The sequence below is a fragment of the Myzus persicae genome, unplaced genomic scaffold, assembly GCF_001856785.1.
Source record: "Myzus persicae strain clone G006 unplaced genomic scaffold, MPER_G0061.0, whole genome shotgun sequence".
Lineage (NCBI taxonomy): Eukaryota > Metazoa > Arthropoda > Insecta > Hemiptera > Aphididae > Myzus > Myzus persicae.
In genome coordinates this window covers 397,371-419,314 of record NW_019100570.1, presented here as the reverse complement: position 1 = coordinate 419,314, position 21,944 = coordinate 397,371, and the positions used below count along the sequence as shown (strand labels likewise).

Sequence of the window (21,944 nt, the reverse complement as noted above, 5' to 3'; positions counted from 1 at the left end):
TGTTTACTAAAAACGTATTGTAAAAAATATCATTTGGTTACATATGAACTACAAGTAGCATATGGTTTTTACTAGTACCAATTAATAATAAGATAAATAAATAAAAACACTAGAAAAAAATCGTTTTTTTGTTTAAAATGTTTTAGTATAATTTGGTCTAAATTAAAACTTCATAATATAATCAAATGTCCATAAAGATAATTGTGCCTAGTCCAAAAATACAAGTGATGGTCGGAGATCATCTCCCTCCAAGTATTGTTACACCATCACTGTTTCTGGGTAAACCTAAAAGTTTTATAACTGTACAAATATACCAGAATGTGCTAAATCGTATTACCCATCACAGTTTCATGATTATATTTCGCTATCATTTTAAAGAAGATTATGAGATAATAATAATATGTTAACTTTTCGGTCATTACTCAATCTATGAGAAGGTATGTATAGTACCCACTACCCATATTATTTATATTCATAATGACATTAGGATTAAACCTTGTTATATAAATATCATATATAAAAATGTCATTTCTGAACTTGAGCGGGGTTTCTTCCTAGTAAAAATGCGTTATTTCAGTGTGTATGCGATCGTCTTAGTAGTGAAACCAAACTGTTTTCGTTTCCAAATCAGAGTGGATTTTTTTAGTGCCTACATAACGTATGATATATGTTTTATAATTTACATGTATATTGTCAATATTAATATTATTGAGAAGAAAGATTTGATTGTTTGTTTGTATTGAATTGGCTCCGAAACTAGTAACTACTGACCTGATGTAAATGATATTTGGTACATATAGTTTATACACTGAGGCTCACTTTTTTTTCATCGGTGAAGTGTGATACATTTTAGTATTATGAATTATACCTATTAATAGGTAGTTATTCTTATTACAGTTTACAATTTAGACATTTCAAATTTAGTACAACTACAAAACAAATTAGAAATAAATTATTTATTTTTTAATTTTTAAATCAATCTAAGGTTAATCTTAGGTCATCACATATTATAAATTGTATTATTGTATATTTTTTATTTGTCAGGGGGTGCAAAAGAAATTTCAAGGGGAGCTTCCCCCCCCCCCATGAAGTATACCTGGATTCAACACTGCTTATAGACGTTTCTTGGAGTGTCCACAACCAAATAAAAAATAAAAATAAACATATTATTCATACAATCATATAGATAGTAATTACCAATTACTAATAAAGTATTCACCTAGCGCGGGGCCTGCAATTCACCGCAGGTGGATTGCCTACCTAATAATATAATTATCGCTTTATCACCATCAAGTCTCTTATATAGAGATGACATTTTTAACAGACAACAAAGTGCACGGGTTCAAATAGTATATATTGTATATTATCGTTCTGTAATTTATAAAGGAAAAATAAATATTTATAGAAAAGATCAATGTAATTTATTATAATTAAATATAATATAATATAAAAAATTAAAAACCTATTATTATTTATGGTCTTAGGAACATAATATAGAGGTTTGTGTGTGTTATCAACAACTGGACGAGTATTATGGAGTGTTAAGACTACTATTGTAACATTGTACTCTAATCTCGGCAAAATAGTCCGAAGGGAAAGAGTTTTATGAAAAAAAGTCCGAGAAAAAAATTCCAAAGCATAAAAAGTCCACTGTAAAAGGTATTCTCATTATTTTTCAAAAGTATTTGAATACTTACATATAACATAGTAACGAACAATCACCTTATAAGTGCTTTGTATAACAATTTTATTTCGCTATAACAAATTATGAAGACAGTATTTCAAAGTAACTATATTGGCTTTCATAATACATTTTCATCGAAATACATATTTAAAGTTTTGATAATATGATACATTATAACTGATGATTAAATAATGATAGCGTCTGATGTTTCATTGGTTTTAACTTTATAACTATATTCATAAAAAAAATTAGTGTATAAACTATAAATAATATAAAAGACATTTCTACCTATTTTAAATTTTCATAAATGGGGGGGATGGGGGATATCGATCTCAGAAATGGGACAATTTTCTAATGTAAGACGCCAATTCATACTAATTTTTACCGATAAGACCGTTAATTTTAGTATTTGTTACTTATACTATATGTTTTATTAGTTTAAATAAAATCTTCTTCTTTTACCTTATTATATAATATGTACCAGACTTTTTCCCATGTAGGTTGACGTTACAGATCATCGCGCAACAACTTATTGAGTTTAAAATAAAAATCATATTTTGCTATGTGCTTGTGAATGTGTGAACAGTGGTTATATTGTTATGATTATATGTTTGAATAATAGTATATTTTTATGTCAATACCGGTTAGTGATTTTTATTGATATTATCTACCTATATATAATGTAATTAATATGTGCTGCACAACTACGAGCTAGTACATTAATATCTCTCAAGGTACGTATACTGTCATTACCCATGCAAAGTCTCCCTATATAGGGATATCAATACTATGATAGTTCACAGTTCATGTAAAACGGATAGGTTTCATTCTAGAGTTTTAAATACATATTATAGTTATTTCATATATTATTATGGTTCAGTAACATGAATAAAACGGTCGATTAAATTAATTAATTAAAATATCATTTAATTTAAAACAATCTCAAGATACTTAGTAATCTGCATAATAATAGCCAAAATGGCATGAAAAATATCAGTATGAAGTGTAGGAAGTACCGTCGTTGTCCCACTATGAGTCACGTTATCCAAAACTTCATTTGTGGTTGCAAATTCAGTGGAAGTGATCGTTGGTTTAGTGTAATCTGTAGGAACTGACGTTGTTTCTTGATTAAAGATCGCCCTAGGAAAAACTTTATTTTTGGATACAAAATTAGTGGAGTTAATCGTCGGATTAGTATAATCTGTAGAAACTGGCGTTGTTTGAAGATGGGTCACGTTGTCTGTAACTTCAGTAATGGTTGCAAATTTAGTGGAGTTAATCGTCGGATTAGTATAATTCGTAGGAACTGACGATGTTGTCTCAATAAGAGTCGAGTTGTTTGTAACTTCAGTAGTGGTTGCAAATTTAGTGGAGGTGATTGTTGAATTGGTGTAATCTGTAGAAACTGACGTTGGAGTCTGAATAAGGGTCACGTTGGTTGTAACTTCAGTAGTGGTGATTTCAAATTCAGTGGAAGTGATCGTTGGATTAGTATAAGCGATAGGAACTGACGATGTTGTCTCAATAAGAGTCGAGTTGTCTAAAATGCCAGTAGTGGTTGCAAATTCACTCGAGATGATCGTTGGATTAGTATAATATGTAGGAACTGACGCTGGAGTCTCAATAAGTGTGACGTTGTCTAAAATGTCAGTAGTGGTTGCAAATTCAGTGGAGATGATCGTTGTATCACTATAATTCGTAGGGACTGACGATGTTGTCTCAATAAGAGTCGAGTTGTTTGTAACTTCAGTAGTGGTTGCAAATTTAGTGGAGGTGATTGTTGAATTGGTGTAATCTGTAGAAACTGACGTTGGAGTCTGAATAAGGGTCACGTTGGTTGTAACTTCAGTAGTGGTGATTTCAAATTCAGTGGAAGTGATCGTTGGATTAGTATAAGCGATAGGAACTGACGATGTTGTCTCAATAAGAGTCGAGTTGTCTAAAATGCCAGTAGTGGTTGCAAATTCACTCGAGATGATCGTTGGATTAGTATAATATGTAGGAACTGACGCTGGAGTCTCAATAAGTGTGACGTTGTCTAAAATGTCAGTAGTGGTTGCAAATTCAGTGGAGATGATCGTTGTATCACTATAATTCGTAGGGACTGACGATGTTGTCTCAATAAGAGTCGAGTTGTTTGTAACTTCAGTAGTGGTTGCAAATTCGGTGGAGATGATCGTTGGATTAGTATAAGCGGTAGGAACTGACGATGTTGTCTCAATAGGAGTCGAGTTGTCTAAAATGTCAGTAGTGGTTGTAAATTCAGCGGAGATGATCGTTAAATTTGTATAATTTGTAATAACTGACGTCGGAGTCTCAATAAGGGTGACGTTATTCAAAACTTCAGTAGTGGTAGACGCTGTGCTAACGCGCTCGTAGTTTTTTGTTGATTCCGGAGTTGTGGGAGTGCTTTTCACGTCGTCTGTATAATCCGCCATGGGCAACGTAGTTAACTTGCCATAATTGTTAAGAGTTGTTTCTGAAGCTGCTTTAATAGTCATGGATTCCAACGACTTGTTATCATGAGAAGACCAGTTCTTAATAATAGTCGTCGTCGGTGATGTTTGTGTACTGGCTCCCATAAAATATTTACTTTCACTGCTAGATAAGTTCCCGCTTGCTGTCACGTTTCCAAATTTGAAAGATCCATGATCAATATCAGTTATAGTTGTCAAGGTGGATGTAGTTGTGTTAGAATTGGCATCGCTTAGACACCATTCGTGATACGGATGCAATATACAAAATCTTCTTATCAAACGCGATTTATTTAAATTGGTTTTTTTGTTGGAAGTATGTGAGGTGGCTACCGCCACGGGATCATTGTTTCTAGACTCTCTGATGACGAGCCCAGACGCTAACGTAGACCGTGAATATGCCTCGACGGTCAGTAGAAATAGAAATAAACGCATACCATTATTCATTTCTGTTAACAAAAAAAAATACAAATATTAAAATGTAATTAGTCACATTAGAGAAATTCGATTTCGAAGCTTATTATTAAGAGAAATTATAATACAAGTATAAAATAGATAGTTTGACATTGAAATTCAAAAGTAGGTTTGTGTGTAGACATTTAACTCAATTTAATTCAAGTCGAGAAAAATAGAACATAAGAATTGAGATTGAGTTGAATGAAATAGTACATTATAAAAAGTTAATATATTATTATGCATAAGCCAACCATTATTTATTTAATTTTGACTAACCTTTAATGAAACGAGAGTTAAGAAACGTAGATTCAAATACTGGTTAGTTTGAATTTCTTCAACTGTTTCACGAACTAAAAAAATTATGTGTTCCCACCTCTTAAGGCGCGCTTCTTAAATATGATTTATTCTTACCTTATCAATGGGAAATATAATATTTCTTAGTTTTGAAAATAGGTTTTTCTTGGTATTTTCTTGTTAACAATAAATTATGCGTGTACAAAACAATGGTTTTAATTTCATAACTCTTTCAAGTATTTTTATTATATGAATTCAATTTGGTATGTATATATACATTATACATATTATATATGTAGCTATGAAACTATAATCATTACTGCGTATAACTAGAATTTAATATAATTTATGATATTATGTGCCTATATAGGTAATTACTAATTACATATTAATCATAGAAATCGGTTCAAACATCGTAACATAGGTATTGCTATTTTTTAAAAAAGGAATTTATGAACGGTTAAAATTTGTAAATGTTTCTATGGACGTGTAACTATAAATTATAATAAATAATTATATTTAAGTACTCATATTATTATTCTTTCTACAAAATACCCCTCGCTGGCTTCACCATGAGTCCGTCGTATCAGGTACAGTAGTAATTAAATATGCGATTTTGGGAAAATTATTATTAGCAAAACCCTTTCCTAAATCTGAATACAAAGCCTTCAGTGGCGTACAAATTTTACTCACAAAAACAGAAAATAATAAAATAAACCTTGGTAATATATGTTCGATTGCTCAAAATGTTAAAATAAAATGTGTTGGCTCAATATACTTCGTTCATCGTTCGTATAATCATATCTAAATAAAATATAACTGTTATGAAAACATTTTATTAATTAATTAAACGAATATTAACTGGGAATTTTTTACTACCGATTAAATACCGATTAAAAATATGTAATCTATATAATATAAAAATGGAGCCAAAAATGTATAACAATTCATCAATTGAGAACGGCTGGGCCGATTTGACTCAAATTTTTTTTTAATTGTTCGTAATTGCCGGAAGAGGGTTTTTACGAAAAATAATTTTGGAAAAATCTTTTTTTTTAAATTTTTTTGATGATTTATTTTTTGAGTTCCAGAATGTTTTTTCGAATTGAAAAAGCTATAGCAAGCTTTAGCTTATAAAATTGTCCATATGACATAATTAATCATTAAAATGGGACCCCCGGCCAACACCAAAAAATGGATAAACATGGAGAAATATGTCGTGTATTGAATAATAGGTATTAATATTATGTTTCACTATATAAAGTAAAGTTTACATTTTGTAAAGTGATAATTTTCGTATCGTTTTTTTTTATAGCCGTAATATTCTCTTTACATATAGAACGCAATAGTCGATAGTAGAGATAAAATTTAGGTTTTATCTTTATGAAATATGATTATTCGATTATTACGACTTCATTTTCCATTTTTCGTTGTTGACGTTACCAGAAAAACTGCGCGAGTACAATTTTATTTTATTTTATTTTACTAATCTAACAAGACACAATCCTGGATGGTTTAGATTCACAATTGGACCCGATATGTCCGACCCGGGGAGTTGCTCGAACAGAGATTTTAAGATTTACGAAGAAAATATATTTTGTTTATATTATTTCTATTGGTTATAGGAGAAATATAAATATATTTAGTAGAAATGGTTATTTTCTTTGTTCATTGGTTGCCTGCAGTGGTTCGTTTGGCAGATCAGGCATAAGCATGCACACAATTGAATTTTCGCATATTTGAGGTACAGCCGAGGTGGTTGAGTTGCACTTATAGTCACACAATAGTCCGCAATCAAAATAAATATAAAACATATTATTTCGATAATACACAGCAAGTAGGCATAATATACTGCTCGCATTATCACCATCGAGTCTCATATAGGGTTGGCATTTTTAACGGGCAACAAAGTGCACGGGGTCAGCTAGTAAATTATAATATAATAATGATTATCTACAGATTGGTAATTTGATGTAACAATTGAAAAAATAAAAGTCTTGACTCTTTAGTATTGTTAGTCACTGAAGAATGAAGATTGTAGTAAGTGTAGTAATATGTGGCATTCTGTGCAAAGGATGATTATGATTTTGGCTGGGATTTATATGAAAATGCACATTTTTATATATATATACTTATAAGTATAAATATTTGACTTAGATAAATTCTGATTAAAATTCTAAATGTTTCATGATTTGTATATATATATATGGATATTTATGGAAAAATAAAATTCTTATTAATTTCATAATATGCTTTTACTATAAGACCAAGTTTATGAATAAATTGTCAAAGAATCATGTAAACTCTAAATTAATAAAATAATATGTACTATGAAATTGGGAAAATTCCAGCTAAATATTTGTCCAGTTGAAGACTTACGTCAAAATAAATGTACCTTTTATTAAGCGGTAATGCGACGTTGTAAGACGAGTTTTGAAGTTGGCAGTACAAGAGAGAGATTATATGCTATGATCTAATCTTAACGGGGTTTCAAATATAAAATGTCAGTACTTATGTAAAATGTTGATTTAATTTTATATAATAATATTATTTTATTTGAATAAATCCATGAAAATACACTCTAATAATTGGTTCATATAATCGGAAATGAAGGAGCAGAAATGTAGGTATTTGCCATAAGAAATTCAAACAACCAAAAACCACTCAACTTCTGGAATACAAACTCAAATCAAAACATAAACATTATTAACATCTGGTTAAAAAATAAGAGGGATCCAGTAAAAATCATGAAAAGTAGATCAGGATTATACAAAGTAACCCGCTAAGGGGAAAACTATTACGAAATATTTCATAAATTAAGGTACCCTATAGGCTGGTATTGCTGTATAGGTGACTATTACCTAACCTAACCTATATACATATACCTACCTACTTTGTTATTACTTATTATTTAGTTATAGTTTAAATAATTAATATAATTTTTGCTAACATTGAAGATATGTAATAAAAGTAGGTATACCGTATACCTATATTAAATATTAATAAGTAATAAGTAATAACATTCATTCTTAATAAGAAAAAAATGTATTAGTCACGAACAGTTCCGTCTTTACCCTATGGGCACGTGGGGCACGTGCCCAGGGCCCCCATCCAAATGGGGCCCCCGGCCAAATCGAAATTACAATTTTAAATTGTAATGTTTTCGCCGTTACCGATCCTATACGATTACGACGGTTATCGGCAACGACTTGCGGAGTTTGTTTCGGTCGGGAGCGGGAGGGGTTACCCACACAAATGCAAGAAACTACAACAAGTTTTATATATATAAATCAATTACTGCAGTGCCAATAATCTATATCAGTTTCCACCCGCCCGCATTATGTTTATGTACTAGATTATTTATCTTATCTTAATTATGTCAAAGCAGTGAATTGAATAGGAATTTTATTTTGAACGTTTTCAGTAAATACACAATAAAACTGGCTGTCAGTACAAGTGCGCCGTTTGTCCGTTTCGTTTTGTTTATTTAACTATAATAAAAATATAAAATATAACATTTTATTAGTGTCTGTAATAGAGTTGTAGTCTCATTTAATTATGTCAAAAAGGACATATTTGAGTGGTTCAGAAAAAAGAAAAAGACTTGCGATCCAAAAAGAAAAAATTAACAAATTGCCTAAGCTTACTTCATTTTTTACACTCGAGGAAACTAACAGGCAGAATGAGTTTTCGACCTCGTTTTATCAAGGTACCTCTAAATTTGAAAGTCCAGAAATTGGACCCACTTTTAATGATACAACTAGTGTTTTGAGTTCATCAACTCCAAATTTTACTACAAATACACATATTATAGAAAATATATCTCACGACCCTGGTACTTACTGTGATGATATTTTAACTGAAGAAAAACGCGATATTTGGATACTCAAAGGACCAGAGTTTTTCCAGAATAAAAATAGTGACTTCTCCGAAACTTTTACAAGTTTTTCAGATGTAAGTGGTAAAACAAAAACTAGAAGCTTGACTAGAAATGTTTTCACCCGCAAATTGACGAATGGAGAGTGTGTAGAAAGAAGTTGGCTCATATATTCGCCGTTGAAGAAATCTGTATATTGTTATTGCTGTCGTATTTTTAACTATACTATTACTATAGGCAACAGTTTGAGTTCTTCTAATGGATATAAAGATTGGAAACATATTAGTAACTTTTTAATGGAGCATGAAAATAGTTCACTACACAAGCAATCAATGATGAAGTATGTCTCAAGAAGCAAAACTATTGCTCGAGTGGATAATGGATTGATTTCTCAATACAATGCTGAAATCAATTATTGGAAGAATGTACTCAAAAGGATTGTTGCTGTGGTGAAGTTTTTGGCTTCAAGGGGACTTGGATTTCGTGGTGATAATGAAATGTTGGGATCTCAAAATAACGGTAATTATTTGGGATGCTTAGAATTAATAAGCGAATTTGACCCTTTTCTAGCTGATCATATACAAAACTACGGAAGTCGTGGAAAAGGAAGTACATCATATTTGTCTGCAAATATTTGCAACGAATTTATTAATATAATGGGGGAAAAAGTGTTAACAACAATTATTAGTGAAATAAAAGCAGCAAAATACTATTCAATAAGCGTCGATTCCACTCCAGATCTATCTCATGTGGACCAACTCACTTTTATTGTACGGTTTGTTAAAGACGGAAAGCCTATTGAGAGATTTTTGCAATTTTTGCCTATTGAAGAGCATAAAGCGCAATATATAGCAGATACGGTTTTAAACTTTTTGGAAGACCATAAAATTCCAATAAAAAATTGTCGTGGGCAGAGTTACGACAACGCAGCAAATATGGCAGAAAAGTATTCTGGGTTACAGGCAAGAATTAAAGAGCAATGTAAATTTGCAATTTTCGTCCCTTGTGCAGCACATTCATTGAACCTGGTAGGGGTCCAAGCGGTTGGATGTGTTTCAGAAGCAGTATCATACTTTCAATTAGTCCAGAAATTGTTCAATTTTTTTTCAAGTTCAGCCAATCGATGGAAGATATTAAAAGGATGTTTAGGCGGACAAAAAGTTCTGAAAAACTTATCTGAAACCAGATGGTCGGCACGAGCTGATGCTATTAATGCTTTGCACAATGGTTATAATCATATTTTTGAAGCTTTATTATTAATTGCTAAAAACACCGATCAATCAGCAGAAACGAAAAACGAGGCACAAAGTCTTGCCAAAAAAATGGAAAAATTGGAGACCGTTATCCTAACTGAGACATGGAATGACCTTCTGGGAGCTATAAATAAAACAAGCTTAAGTTTACAGAATAATACTATAACAATGGACGTTGCAACAAAACTGTTTGCATCACTTAGCGAGTATATTAGTAATGCACGCAATAATTTTGATCAGTATGAATCGGCCGCCAAAGAAATTAATCCAAATTCTGACTATAAAGATAAATTTCAAAGAATAAGAATTCGAAGCACACGTATTACTTTTTTGGAAAATCCATCAGAGACTGTGCAGTTGAGTGGTAAAGAAAAATTTTATGTAGAAACGTTCCTTCCCATAATCGACACGCTAAATACACATTTAATGCAACGATCGGAATCGTACAAAGAAATTAATGAACGTTTTAGTTTTTTTACTCAGTTACGAACAATTGAACCTAATCATTTGAAAAAAAAATGCAAAGAATTGGCAGATTTCTATTGTGAAGACATAAACACTAATGAATTAAATTCAGAATGTTTTCATTTAAGGGAATACTTGAAAACCTTCAAAAATGAATCCATGGACTTAAGTATCTTAGACATACATTCTTTAATAAAAGCAGACAAATTAGCAGAAACCTTCCCAAACGTGGAAGTTGCCACAAGGATTTTCCTTTGCCTCATGATCACCAATTGCAGTGGGGAGCGCTCATTTTCACAACTAAAAAGAATAAAAAACGAATTACGAACAACTATGTTGCAAGAACGGTTAACCAATTTGTCAATAATGTGCATAGAAAGTGATCTCCTTCAAAAACTAGACTTCGAAGATATAATTGAAGATTTTGCACAACAGAAATCTCGAAAAAAGCCGTTGCTTACGTCTTAACGATATACATAAACTATAAGTTTCATTGTTTTTTTTTTATTCAGTGAAATGTACATAGTTTTTAATTAATATTAAATAAATCATATTAAATAAATTTTTGATATTTTTATTCAACTTTTGCAGGCCTACTAAAAGGGCCCCTTTAGCTCCAGGTGCCCATGGGCCCCTGCAAAGCTTAAGACGGCCCTGGTCACGAATGATTTTCTTAAAATCATTTAATCGTTTTCTTTATTTTATTTTTTTTAATTTTCAACATGTTTTTTACTGATTAAAAAACATATTGATATAATCTTTATTACATAAATTACATGCCTTATCACTATAACAGCTCGTAAAAACTATAGGTAGCCAGGTAGGTACTTATATTTAATATTTTCGTAATCGCTTAATGATTAAAACTAGGTAGGTATCATAAAAATATAATTGCATCAATTACTTAGAAACTACCATGCTTCCTTTCGTCTACTTCATTTTAATTTATTGAAATCAACAAATATTGTTTACATGGATACATTTAATAATTTTACTAGCTAGTCTAAAGCTAATATATATGAAAATAATTTACTTTATCAGATGATTTTTTAGTCAAAAATATATCTTTCAACAGTGTTAACTATTTAGAAATTATTTTGACCAATTTTCTAACATTAATTACTTGAGGGGCTGTGACGATATTCTGCAAAAGATTTTAAATTTTAATAACCATGTAATGTACATAAATAATTATTAAAAATTAAAATCCTAACGATTCAGCAAATTTGAGTAATTTTAATATTCTCTGTCGGACTTGACTACGTTCATTAAATCACGTATCTTCGTGTCTTGTTATCTGTGCAGTATATCAAGTTATTACTTATTAGTTATTATGATGCAAAATATTGTTAATACTAGTATATTTGCAGTACTATAAGTGCCAAGTAACCAGTAATCACCCATGTACTTTAATAGTGTTTCAAACCCTTTTTTATACTTAATACGGATGATGCATATTGGAGCCGTTATACTTAAAAGTTAAAAAAACAAAATGGGCTTGAACAAATTGTAATTTATAAGTTAATAAATTAGTCATTACGCCTTTTAGGTTTGGTTCCAAAGAATATATAAGTATTTATCTAATACAGTAGGTATGTGATTGAATAGGCACATGCAATTACAAGGTAGAGGATGGAAGTACAAAATAAATGCTTAGAGTAAAAACATAATACATTAATGACAAATTTCATTAAAAAAAAGTTGATTGATTTAATTATTCACTAATCATGGGTTAGTGGGTCACTAAGTCATGTTTAAGTGACCATTAGCTCACTATTGATTCATTAAATATGTTTGTGATCTTTTATGAAACTCGGCATAAATAATTATGAAATACGGGAAGTATCATCAAAAAATAAACTTGTGCATATTTAATAGTAGATAGGGACTTATAACATGTAAATGTGGATTCCTTATTAAAATACAAGTATTCAATTAGTTTAAATTATTAGATAAACATTATATTCGAAAAATGATGTATACATAAATAGTGTTCGAGTATTTTGATTACGAAATACGAATAATTCATTTTTACCAATAATTATATACCATCTGCAGTATTATCCGACAATGAACTACGTATATACGTTTATATTGAATTTTTAAAATATTAATTTATGATAATTAGATATGGTATAAAATATATTATAAATACAAACTCACAAAAAATGAAGTCATATCTGAATTTATTAAGTCAAAAACATGTGAGGAATATGTTGAAGCATAATATTTAAACTAAGGTTAACATAATTATCATAAAAAAGTGTCTATTTATAATACAGGTATCGGTATAGTAGTAGTAGGTCACATCTTAATAGTGACCCAGAGGACAACACTATAAAGATTACTACATTTGTAGGTCACACATTGGTTAAATACTTAAATGTGATGTCGTATAACCAACAAAAATTGATTAATGATTGAATATAGTAAATAATATAATTCTTAAATTATGTATTTTCATTTATTCAATTTACTCCGAATATTTATGATACTATTTCAACACTTCTAAATATTATAGTATTATACATATAGGTAGGTAATTATTATACAACTGCTGAAAATGATTTTATACCTTTTATTTAAATCGATATTTTTCAACATTTGTGTAGGTACAATAATAAAAAAAAAGTACCTATATAAGTAAAAGTATGTACATTTGTTATAATAAATTCATAAGCATAATTCAATAATATTGTAATTTGCACTAAACATTGAAAACTACTTTTAAGTACAATTATTATTTTTTCCAACGAATCGACAAATCTAATGGTTGGTCAATAGCATTAGGAATGGAATACGCAGAACAAGTAGGAGTTATGAAGACCGAAGAAGAACAACATGGATTCGTATCTTGTGCTGAAAATTAACCATAAAATATATGTTAGTATTGATACTATATGTGCATGTTTTTTATCATAATATTTATGGTGTCCATACTGGTATCAATTTCCTCTAATTATTTTTATTTATTATCAACTTATAAATATTAAACACATACATGATTATACAAATAATCAGTATAATAGGTACCTACATGATAAATATGTATTATGTATGTATTAATTATACGTAACTGACATATTATTATTAGTTATCTAAAAATATTTTAAAAAAAAAATCAAATGATTAATTTCACTATCTCAAACATTTTAATTGCTATTAATTATTCATAACTGAGGTGATGTAACATTTAATAGTATTACTGTATAGTAATATTACTTACAACGTTACACGTTAAGGTATTAATGTATACAAATATAATTTTCCCATTAATCATTAATCATTGAATAATTAACAAAATATTTACATAAATATTATACTTTACGATGCCTTAATATATATTATCTAAATATTACATCAAACATTTAAGAACGTCGAAGTGTAATAATAATAAATAATAAAAACAAAGAAATGACTCTGCTGTATAATACGTTTCGACTTTTTGAGTTTACCTATCGTCACTGAGTGAGTAGCTCACTATAATTGATGAATTAAATGAATTAAATTAATCATTGCACACAAAAAATAATTCTGATCAGAAACTGTGCCAGCCTTTATAATTTTAGTAATAATATTTAGTAAAATTATTTTTTTAGTAGTAGAATATTTCAACTTTCAAGTTTATACAGTTAATATTTTTGGAATTACAATAAAATTAAAATAATTAATTTGAGGAGAAATCGTTATTTTATGTTTGAATATCAGCATTGTAATATTTTAATAATAATATTAAACACACTCGTAAAGTCTATGTAAGTTTTTCTCAGTTATTTTGAATATGTATAGTTATACACTTTTTCCCGAGTTAAAAACTAGATTCAATTTGTCAACCAGCATTTTTAAGATCTTAATGTTGAAAATTGAAGATTTTTTACCGGTTCTAACAATTTCGTAGCAAAAAATATCACACACACATCATTGTAAGACATACACTATACAATATACATTATACATATACATTCTTGATTCATTAATAATTTTTCTTCTCAGAATCTAAATAAATGTAAGCCATATATTTTACCTAACATATCAGTAAACAATAAACTAATAATTAGTATGTAAAATCTAAACAAATATTAGCTTAAACTATTTAAGCTATAACTCAATGTGATTATGGTTCACTATAATTTTAATGCAAGTTCAATGACAGGTAACATCATTATAATATTTAGTGCAATACCTACGTTTGAGAAATTAAATTTTACTTCTACCTTAACCCTTTAAATTTCAATTGCTGATAGGCGACAGTTGTCAAATAAGTGTTACTTTAATTTAACGTTCATAATGAGTCGCTTATATATTATATAGTGGTATGTATTTACTAACATTAGAAAATAGAAGTACCTACCTCTCTAACGATTTTGAATTTAAAACAATGACGATAATCAGTTGAATTATTAATAGGTAAAGTACTTTTTCAAGTTTGGTAAATTGATAGATGAATATTATGATAACCGTACATAATTATTTGTAGTTGTATATACATTGTACATACTCAATATCACTTTTACTTGATGATTATGACTTTTTGCATGTTTTCGCAAAGAGCTGGGGTCCGTATACCTTTTCAGACAACTTTCCACTCGACAAGCGTATGGTTTTTCGATGAAGTGTGTTCGGGTATGCTTGAAACGATCGCTCGTGTTGGAGTATGCCTTGTTGCATCCGTTCACTGAACAAACGTAAGGTTTTTCACCTGTGTATATGCATTTCAAACTTCAAATATCAAATTTCACATTTTATGTTGGTTAAAAGTTAAGTTTATTTATTTTTAAATACAATATACAAAATATATATTAATTATGATTATAATTTATTAACAAATCAACAATACACAACATACATCAAAAAATGTTTTTTATTTTTTTATTCATCAGCTGTAAATACAATTTATTTCGTCGATTAAAATGTCTACAATTTAGGACATTAGGAGTTATTTAACTTTTTTGTTCTAAGGGTAAAAGGTCCATGGTAATGGATTTTTTAGATATAGGGGTTATGACGATATGTACATTGTACATTTTAATCTAATGATAATCTATAAAAATTAATAATTTTTAAAAATAATGGCCCTAGTATAATAAATACTAGTTCCAACATTACGTATATTTTATATTTTTGTAAATCGATTTTTAAGGACTACATATTATCCTTAGTACAAACATTTCAATAACTAAAAAACTCATTTAAATTTTGATCTAGTTAAACAAACATTTTCAAAACAATTAACCATTAAATAATTTATAGTAAAAAGGGGGGGTTGGGGTTTATTTGAACAACAGAAGTTTGTATCACCACAGGACACTCCTTAAGTAGTACAAACAAATTCATTATAAAAGGAAAAATGAAGGTGAGCATGCTTGGTGACTCGCCCTGCACATATTATACTTACAATCCACATAGTATGTAGTCATACTCAGTGGTGTGTAAATAATAAATGTTCTGATTTTCTGAAACTATTATTTCTCATAAATATTATGTATGTAAAACGTGTTATATGATGTGTATGTATTTTGAATTTTTACCGACCTATATAAGAAACGAACAGATAGCTTACCTAGTTACCTACCTATCGGCTATTACCAAACTTCCTAAAATATGTAACTCTAGATGCCTACAATAATGTAGGTACCAAGTGATAAAATCATAAAACAATATAATACTATTTCCCAAAAGGACCCGAATTGACACTAAACTCCACAGGCGTAATTTAATGGGAACGATGAGGACACTCACCCTCTTCTAGATTTTTGTTTTGTGTGATATTTTATTACATGCAAAGTATAATAAATTGATCTTGTTCTTCAAATTGTGAAAATTTAAATAAATCAAATATTTCATGAAGTATAAAAATGTGCATTTCTTTTCGCTCAGATATTCTCAAAAAATCGTTAGTTCTTATTATAATACCTTTGGCAAGTCGTAGAGAAGAAGTCTCCCCCCACCCAGAAAAACAGACTTAATACTATCCTGCTAAACCCATGAGTATGCCTGTAGTTAGTATTCGTAATGTGCTATTAGTTATTACTTATTACATATAGATATACAACTAATTTGATGTATAATTAATTATAATTTAAGTGTATTTGGTGAATAAACGATGCGGGACAGGGTGGCGGTATTGTGCTAAACTGCTAAACAGTTCCCATCCGTTTCCGGTTCTTTGAACAGAAAAAAAAAAAGGTTTACAACTAATTTAGAGTATTATTTATAACAACATATACACTTGGACTCATAGAGAATATAGCTGTCTTCATTTTAATATCCTGTATTATTTTGTATGCCTTATATAAAAATAACATGAAATAATAGTATCCAACTATTCAACATGTTTCTACCCATAACCTACCTAATCTAATCCAACCTGACTGTACGCCAACTAATATTTAAAGCTTTATGCGGGGAAATTCATTAGATATTTGGTACATATGTTCACTAAAATTACTATTATTAGTTAACTATTTAGTACACAATTAATAAACATTAACTAATTTAACATGTGATTTTGATTATATTTTGATGCACACTGTTAATTATGTTAATTGCTGGTACCAATAACCGCTTATACGAGTGTGCAACACATCTTATGTAGGTATCACCTAACTTGTATAATTATCATCAGTCAATTATTATATTCTTCACTTGAACGAAAAGATAAAATGATAAAAATGTAAATATTCAATCATTAAATATTAATTGATAGAAAAATTATATTTATATGAATGTGTAATGATTTTTTAAATCTACAATTTTAGAAGGTGATCTCAACAAGTATACTAATATAATTATTATTATATGTAAAATAAATAAATGGTTCATTTAAATTTTAAGATAAAATTGAAAATTAGACTAAGATCGCATATAGAATTTATAGAACTATACCTATATTTGTATAGGAACACGCATTGATTAGATATAACATGCTAACATATAAGTATGAAATAAGTAGTTATTTCCACAAGCAATTAAAAAATGTACATAATTAGGTATCACGTTCATTAAAATATAAATTATCATCTTCTGTGAATTGTATAGTATGGAAATGCATTGAGTGGTATGTACATTGTACACCATATACTATTATACCTTGTACCTTGTGCGAATTGTTTCAAAATTCAAATACCTATTTATCTTGTGTGTATCATCAAAATTCAAGATGGAATGTCTTGAAATCTGACACAGATCAAGAGTATTTTTCGGCCCTCAATGATTTTGGAGTACCTATGATAGCATAGGGGGCTGCCAGCGTTTACCAACTGGCAACTACGGACATTCAGAGTAATATGATATAGATTATAATTTATAGATAGTATAATACTATCTACTAATAGATAGTCAATTAAATTGTTCTGCAAACATGCTTATTATATTGGTTGGTATATATACCAATACTAATTGCTGTATATACATACAGTGTATATATTTATGTATAAATAATAATAACTAACCGTATTGGTGCATTATTTTATTGGTTATTATTTATAATTCATAAATAGTAATAATGAAATAAATAAAAAAATGTACGCACCTGTATGCGAACGAGCATGGATCTTCAGATTTTCGGCCCGCGTAAAGCTTTTACCGCATATGTAGCATTGATGGGGCTTGTCGTTTGTATGAGTGCGTATGTGGACTAATATCTTGTACCTTGAAAATGAATCTACTTACAGTGCCGAAAGAATAACATTTCATAGTGTAATGAGTTTAAGAAAATAAATCTACTTGGCATTGAAAGCTCGGTCTCCTCTCGTACAACTTTTCCATTTGCAATAGAACAACCCTTGGGATTCTGGGGCAATATGGCTTATTACATGTTTTGGTAGTTCTGTTTTATTCATGTACAGATCACAATTTTCCCACCTATAATGTGTTTAAAATATAATACATTTAACGAATAATGATTATTGTTTGTTCAATATATTAGGTATAATAGATTAATGAATGATGTCTGACGTACTTATATTATAAATACTAAATAGGCACCTCCATAACACATTAGTATATTAATTAATTTAAATGTCAGTAGCTTTATTAAAAATGTAGTGCGCATAATTTTATGCAGTTTTTGTTATTGTAATATAATGTGACAAATGGGCAATGGCCACCCTTCTTTCTTCAACATAATTTACAAAAAAACACGCTTAAATTTGTTGTTTTTTTGATTTCTTAAATATTTAAAAACAACAATTACTATTGATAATATTGAAAAAATAAACAATTTTTAAATCGGTGCGATTTTTAATGAATGAGAGGAATCCATAATTTCAAAAAAAAAGTTAAAAGTTTTCCAAATTGCTCCTATAATTTGACTGTTTACACACTTTTTATCAGATACTTCCTAGCAAAAATCCAAAAATGAACACACTATTCATTAATATTCTATATTTGTTTTTACAATTTTTCAAAATGTCTAATATAAACTGCTATTATACTTACTTACCTGAGATAATTTTTACTATATTTTTAGTATTCTAAACTCCATTGCAGTTTAAATAAAATGGCTTATTCTCTGGTAACGTTTAAATAAATATATATATACATAAATATATAAATAAATAAATATTAAATAAATATATATATACATTTTATATATATATATACATACTTATATTTCAAATAAAATTAGCCTAAAGATATTTTTAAGTGCCTAAACTATACTCAACTACAGGATCTACATAAATAACGTAATGAAATCTCAACAAAATGTATTACAGTTCGGTCTCTATAATTGATAACTCAAAACTCAAAGGTAATGAAAGAAAATTCGAGTTACGAGACTCAACTATATATATTAAGTTGTAGCCATATTCGTTATTAACTAACGAATAACGCCCAAGTGCCAACTTAAAAAATATAAATAACATCTATATGATTTCTTAGTTTTAGATTCTGAGCGAAGCGATGAATATACTTATTGATTTTACAATGTTGTTTTTATATTTATTTATTTATTTTTTTTTTTTGTGTATTTGTCATCGCGGTTTCGGGCAGTAAAGTGCTTTAATTTTCTTCAACAACAACTTTTCTGATAGGAAAGTGAATCTAGTTGGTGCATTCGGGATGTTAAAATTTAAAATTCCCAATAGTTTTCAAAAGCGACAGGAAAAATAAACAAAACATTAAGGATAAACGGGAATTTTTAAGAAATTTTCACTGAATATTTGTGTTAGCATTTTCTATACACCATAAAATTTTCAAAATATTTTGATGATGTTGAACTATTTACAGGTATATGAAATTGTCGATTATTATTTGTTTTTTTTTTTAAACCAATGTCGATCAAAAATTTATCGTTTAGCCAAAAAACTTGTAAATGTAATACAAGGTTCCTCGTAAGTTTTTGTTAGTGTAAATTAAAACAAAAGTTGAGCATATATACACAATATTTTTTTATGAGCGTTTGAACTTAGAATTTTGACAACATTGGATATTCAGTCGATTTCTCATGTAGCGATTTTCTTATTTTGTTGTAATTCAAAAACGAACTACTATATACACTTTAAATTTATACCAAATATTTATTTTATCAATTCATATACTTGATAAAATTTTCAAAATATTTCAACTCATTTTAAACTGTTGACGGACATTTTCAATTTTCATTTTGTTTTCTATAAAAGTCAATAAGATTTTATTGGTTGGGTCAAAAAGCATGACAATTTAATACAAGACTCTTGATATATTTTTACAATAGTAGTTGAAAAAAATTTAAAAATACATTATAGCCACTATTTTTTTTTAATAGCATTTGAATTTCAAATGTTGACAATATTTATCAAATTAAAAATTGAAAATGATTTTGTAGTTAATAATTTATAACATTTTCAACTTTTATAGCTAAGGATTGACATATTAAAAGAAGGTTCAACTTAAACAGTTTTTTCCGTAACTTAAAAATCTAAAAAATATATGCACACAGTTATTTTTTACCAACATTTTAAGTAAAGTTTTGAACAAAATTGCATACTAACATAAAGAATACCGTTTTGTTGTAATTTGGTTCCAAAACAGCCCAATTTTACATAGGTGCCATTATTTAATATTTTTACAGCATCACTGATAACTTAAGAATAATATTAATTCAACTTATCGGCTACCATATTAATAATAAGTAAGAACAACATAAAATATCATAGACTGACATCCCGTCTCTGCTCAGAATCGTTTTTCGTATACAATGATATGATATCATTGAATTAAAATTAAATACCATTCATTTTAGCGATCTTCTATACACCTAATGTACAGCAGAGCGTTATCCACTTATTCGCGTTTTAAAATTAGAACTCCCTTTTTATACCTTTATTTTATTTTATTATGTTTTTATCAAATAATGTTAACCATACAATAATGCATACCATATAATCAATATGAATTAAAAATACACTTATAATCGAATGAAGCAACTATCATGTTACAAAGAAATTGGTTTTTATTTTAATCGAAAGTATCCTCCTGCGTGTATTTAAACTGTAAAATTGTTGGTATTAGATACTGCAGGCTGGTATAATAGTACTATGGTTAGTGGTGAAGGCTTAAGTATATTGACTAGGTATAGGTATTCAGATGTATATGTTTCGCTAATGTTAATATTTACTACTACTTAATTATTTTACCGTGGTGCATGTAATAACAATTATGTAATAAAAATTATATCATGTCCAAAATAGTTGCTATTATGGAATATTTTAGTTGTAATGTTTCTTCAAATAAATTAAAATCTAAAAATTATTACTTGCAATAGCACGACGAATCTTCATCATTGTTGTCTAGCATGTTATTGCTTTTAAACATGTGTTTCATTGCACGAATTCTGACGTGAAAACAAATGTTCGTATAAATGAATTAGATAGGTACGGAAGGTATACTATGCCATTCACTGTCGGGTTATATTCAAAAATGACACCTATTGCAGTCTTCGTCGAGAGGTTATCCAAAAAATCCGGGATGATTGTATGCTTGTAACCAAATGATGAAGAGAAACGAATGTATACATACTAACAGACAATAATAATAATACATCTCGTTTTGTTTTTAAATAACGTTTATACTTATATGTTAATAATATGCCATTGCCATATGGACTCAATGTGGTCTCCTAGCTGGGGGTCTTTTGTTAATATTATATTTTACATCTTGACAGGGGGTAAATCTATAATGTATACAGATGTCATCATATTTGTCTTCCATAAGGTGTGAAAATACGATTCACTATAAAATACTACCTATAAGAAATTTCGTAGGTAGACACTTAAAAAGAAACCTTTTGCCTAGTTACAACCTTTTAATTTACAATTGTCATTATTTTTATTTCAACATAGGTATGGTGAAAAATCATACATGAATAAACTATACTGTATAGGACTATAGTTTATAGGTACCTACCTACTCATGTAGATCTGATTCAATTTGGCAAGTAAAAACATTTTGTAGTAGGT

General features: G+C 28.8%; 3 protein-coding genes across 4 annotated transcripts; 1 reads left to right on the top strand and 2 right to left on the bottom strand.

Moving 5' to 3' along the window:
- Positions 1-2,609: 2,609 nt before the first annotated feature.
- Positions 2,610-4,605, bottom strand: LOC111033852 (uncharacterized protein PB18E9.04c-like). Its single transcript, XM_022314790.1, has one exon. The coding sequence runs from the start codon at positions 4,603-4,605 to the stop codon at positions 2,611-2,613; it is 1,995 nt and encodes a 664-aa protein (XP_022170482.1). The 3' UTR covers position 2,610.
- An 875-nt stretch (positions 4,606-5,480) lies between these two features.
- LOC111033557 lies at positions 5,481-10,971 on the top strand. Its single transcript, XM_022314351.1, has 3 exons — positions 5,481-5,498; positions 8,575-9,731; positions 9,897-10,971. Exons 1-3 carry the CDS (start codon positions 5,481-5,483, stop codon positions 10,969-10,971), a joined length of 2,250 nt encoding a protein of 749 aa, XP_022170043.1.
- A 2,176-nt stretch (positions 10,972-13,147) lies between these two features.
- On the bottom strand, positions 13,148-21,557 carry LOC111033829 (zinc finger protein GLIS2 homolog). 2 transcript variants are annotated; one of them, XM_022314768.1, is made up of 5 exons: positions 21,242-21,557; positions 18,229-18,366; positions 18,035-18,153; positions 15,002-15,178; positions 13,148-13,362 (listed from the first exon to the last, which is right to left on the bottom strand). In XM_022314768.1, exons 1-5 carry the CDS (start codon positions 21,307-21,309, stop codon positions 13,244-13,246), a joined length of 621 nt encoding a protein of 206 aa, XP_022170460.1. In that variant the 5' UTR covers positions 21,310-21,557; the 3' UTR covers positions 13,148-13,243. The 2 variants fall into 2 exon arrangements, with proteins under 2 accessions (XP_022170460.1, XP_022170452.1); XM_022314760.1 differs by having other exon boundaries at positions 15,002-15,202; positions 21,242-21,548.
- Positions 21,558-21,944: the final 387 nt, after the last annotated feature.

Excerpts from the sequence above, each read along its gene's own strand:
- LOC111033557 (XM_022314351.1), top strand. Across the intron at positions 9,732-9,896 it reads GCAGCAAATATGGCAGAAAA|TTCAGCCAATCGATGGAAGA; the intron begins GTATTCTGGGTT and ends TTTTTTTTCAAG.
- LOC111033852 (XM_022314790.1), bottom strand. The coding sequence starts at position 4,605 with ATGAATAATGGTATGCGTTTATTTCTATTTCTACTGACCGTCGAGGCA.
- LOC111033829 (XM_022314760.1), bottom strand. The coding sequence starts at position 21,309 with ATGAAACACATGTTTAAAAGCAATAACATGCTAGACAACAATGATGAA. Across the intron at positions 15,203-18,034 it reads CCATGCTCGTTCGCATACAG|GTGAAAAACCTTACGTTTGT; the intron begins GTGCGTACATTT and ends GCATATACACAG. Across the intron at positions 13,363-15,001 it reads TCAAGTAAAAGTGATATTGA|CACAAGATACGAATCCATGT; the intron begins GTATGTACAATG and ends GTTAATTTTCAG.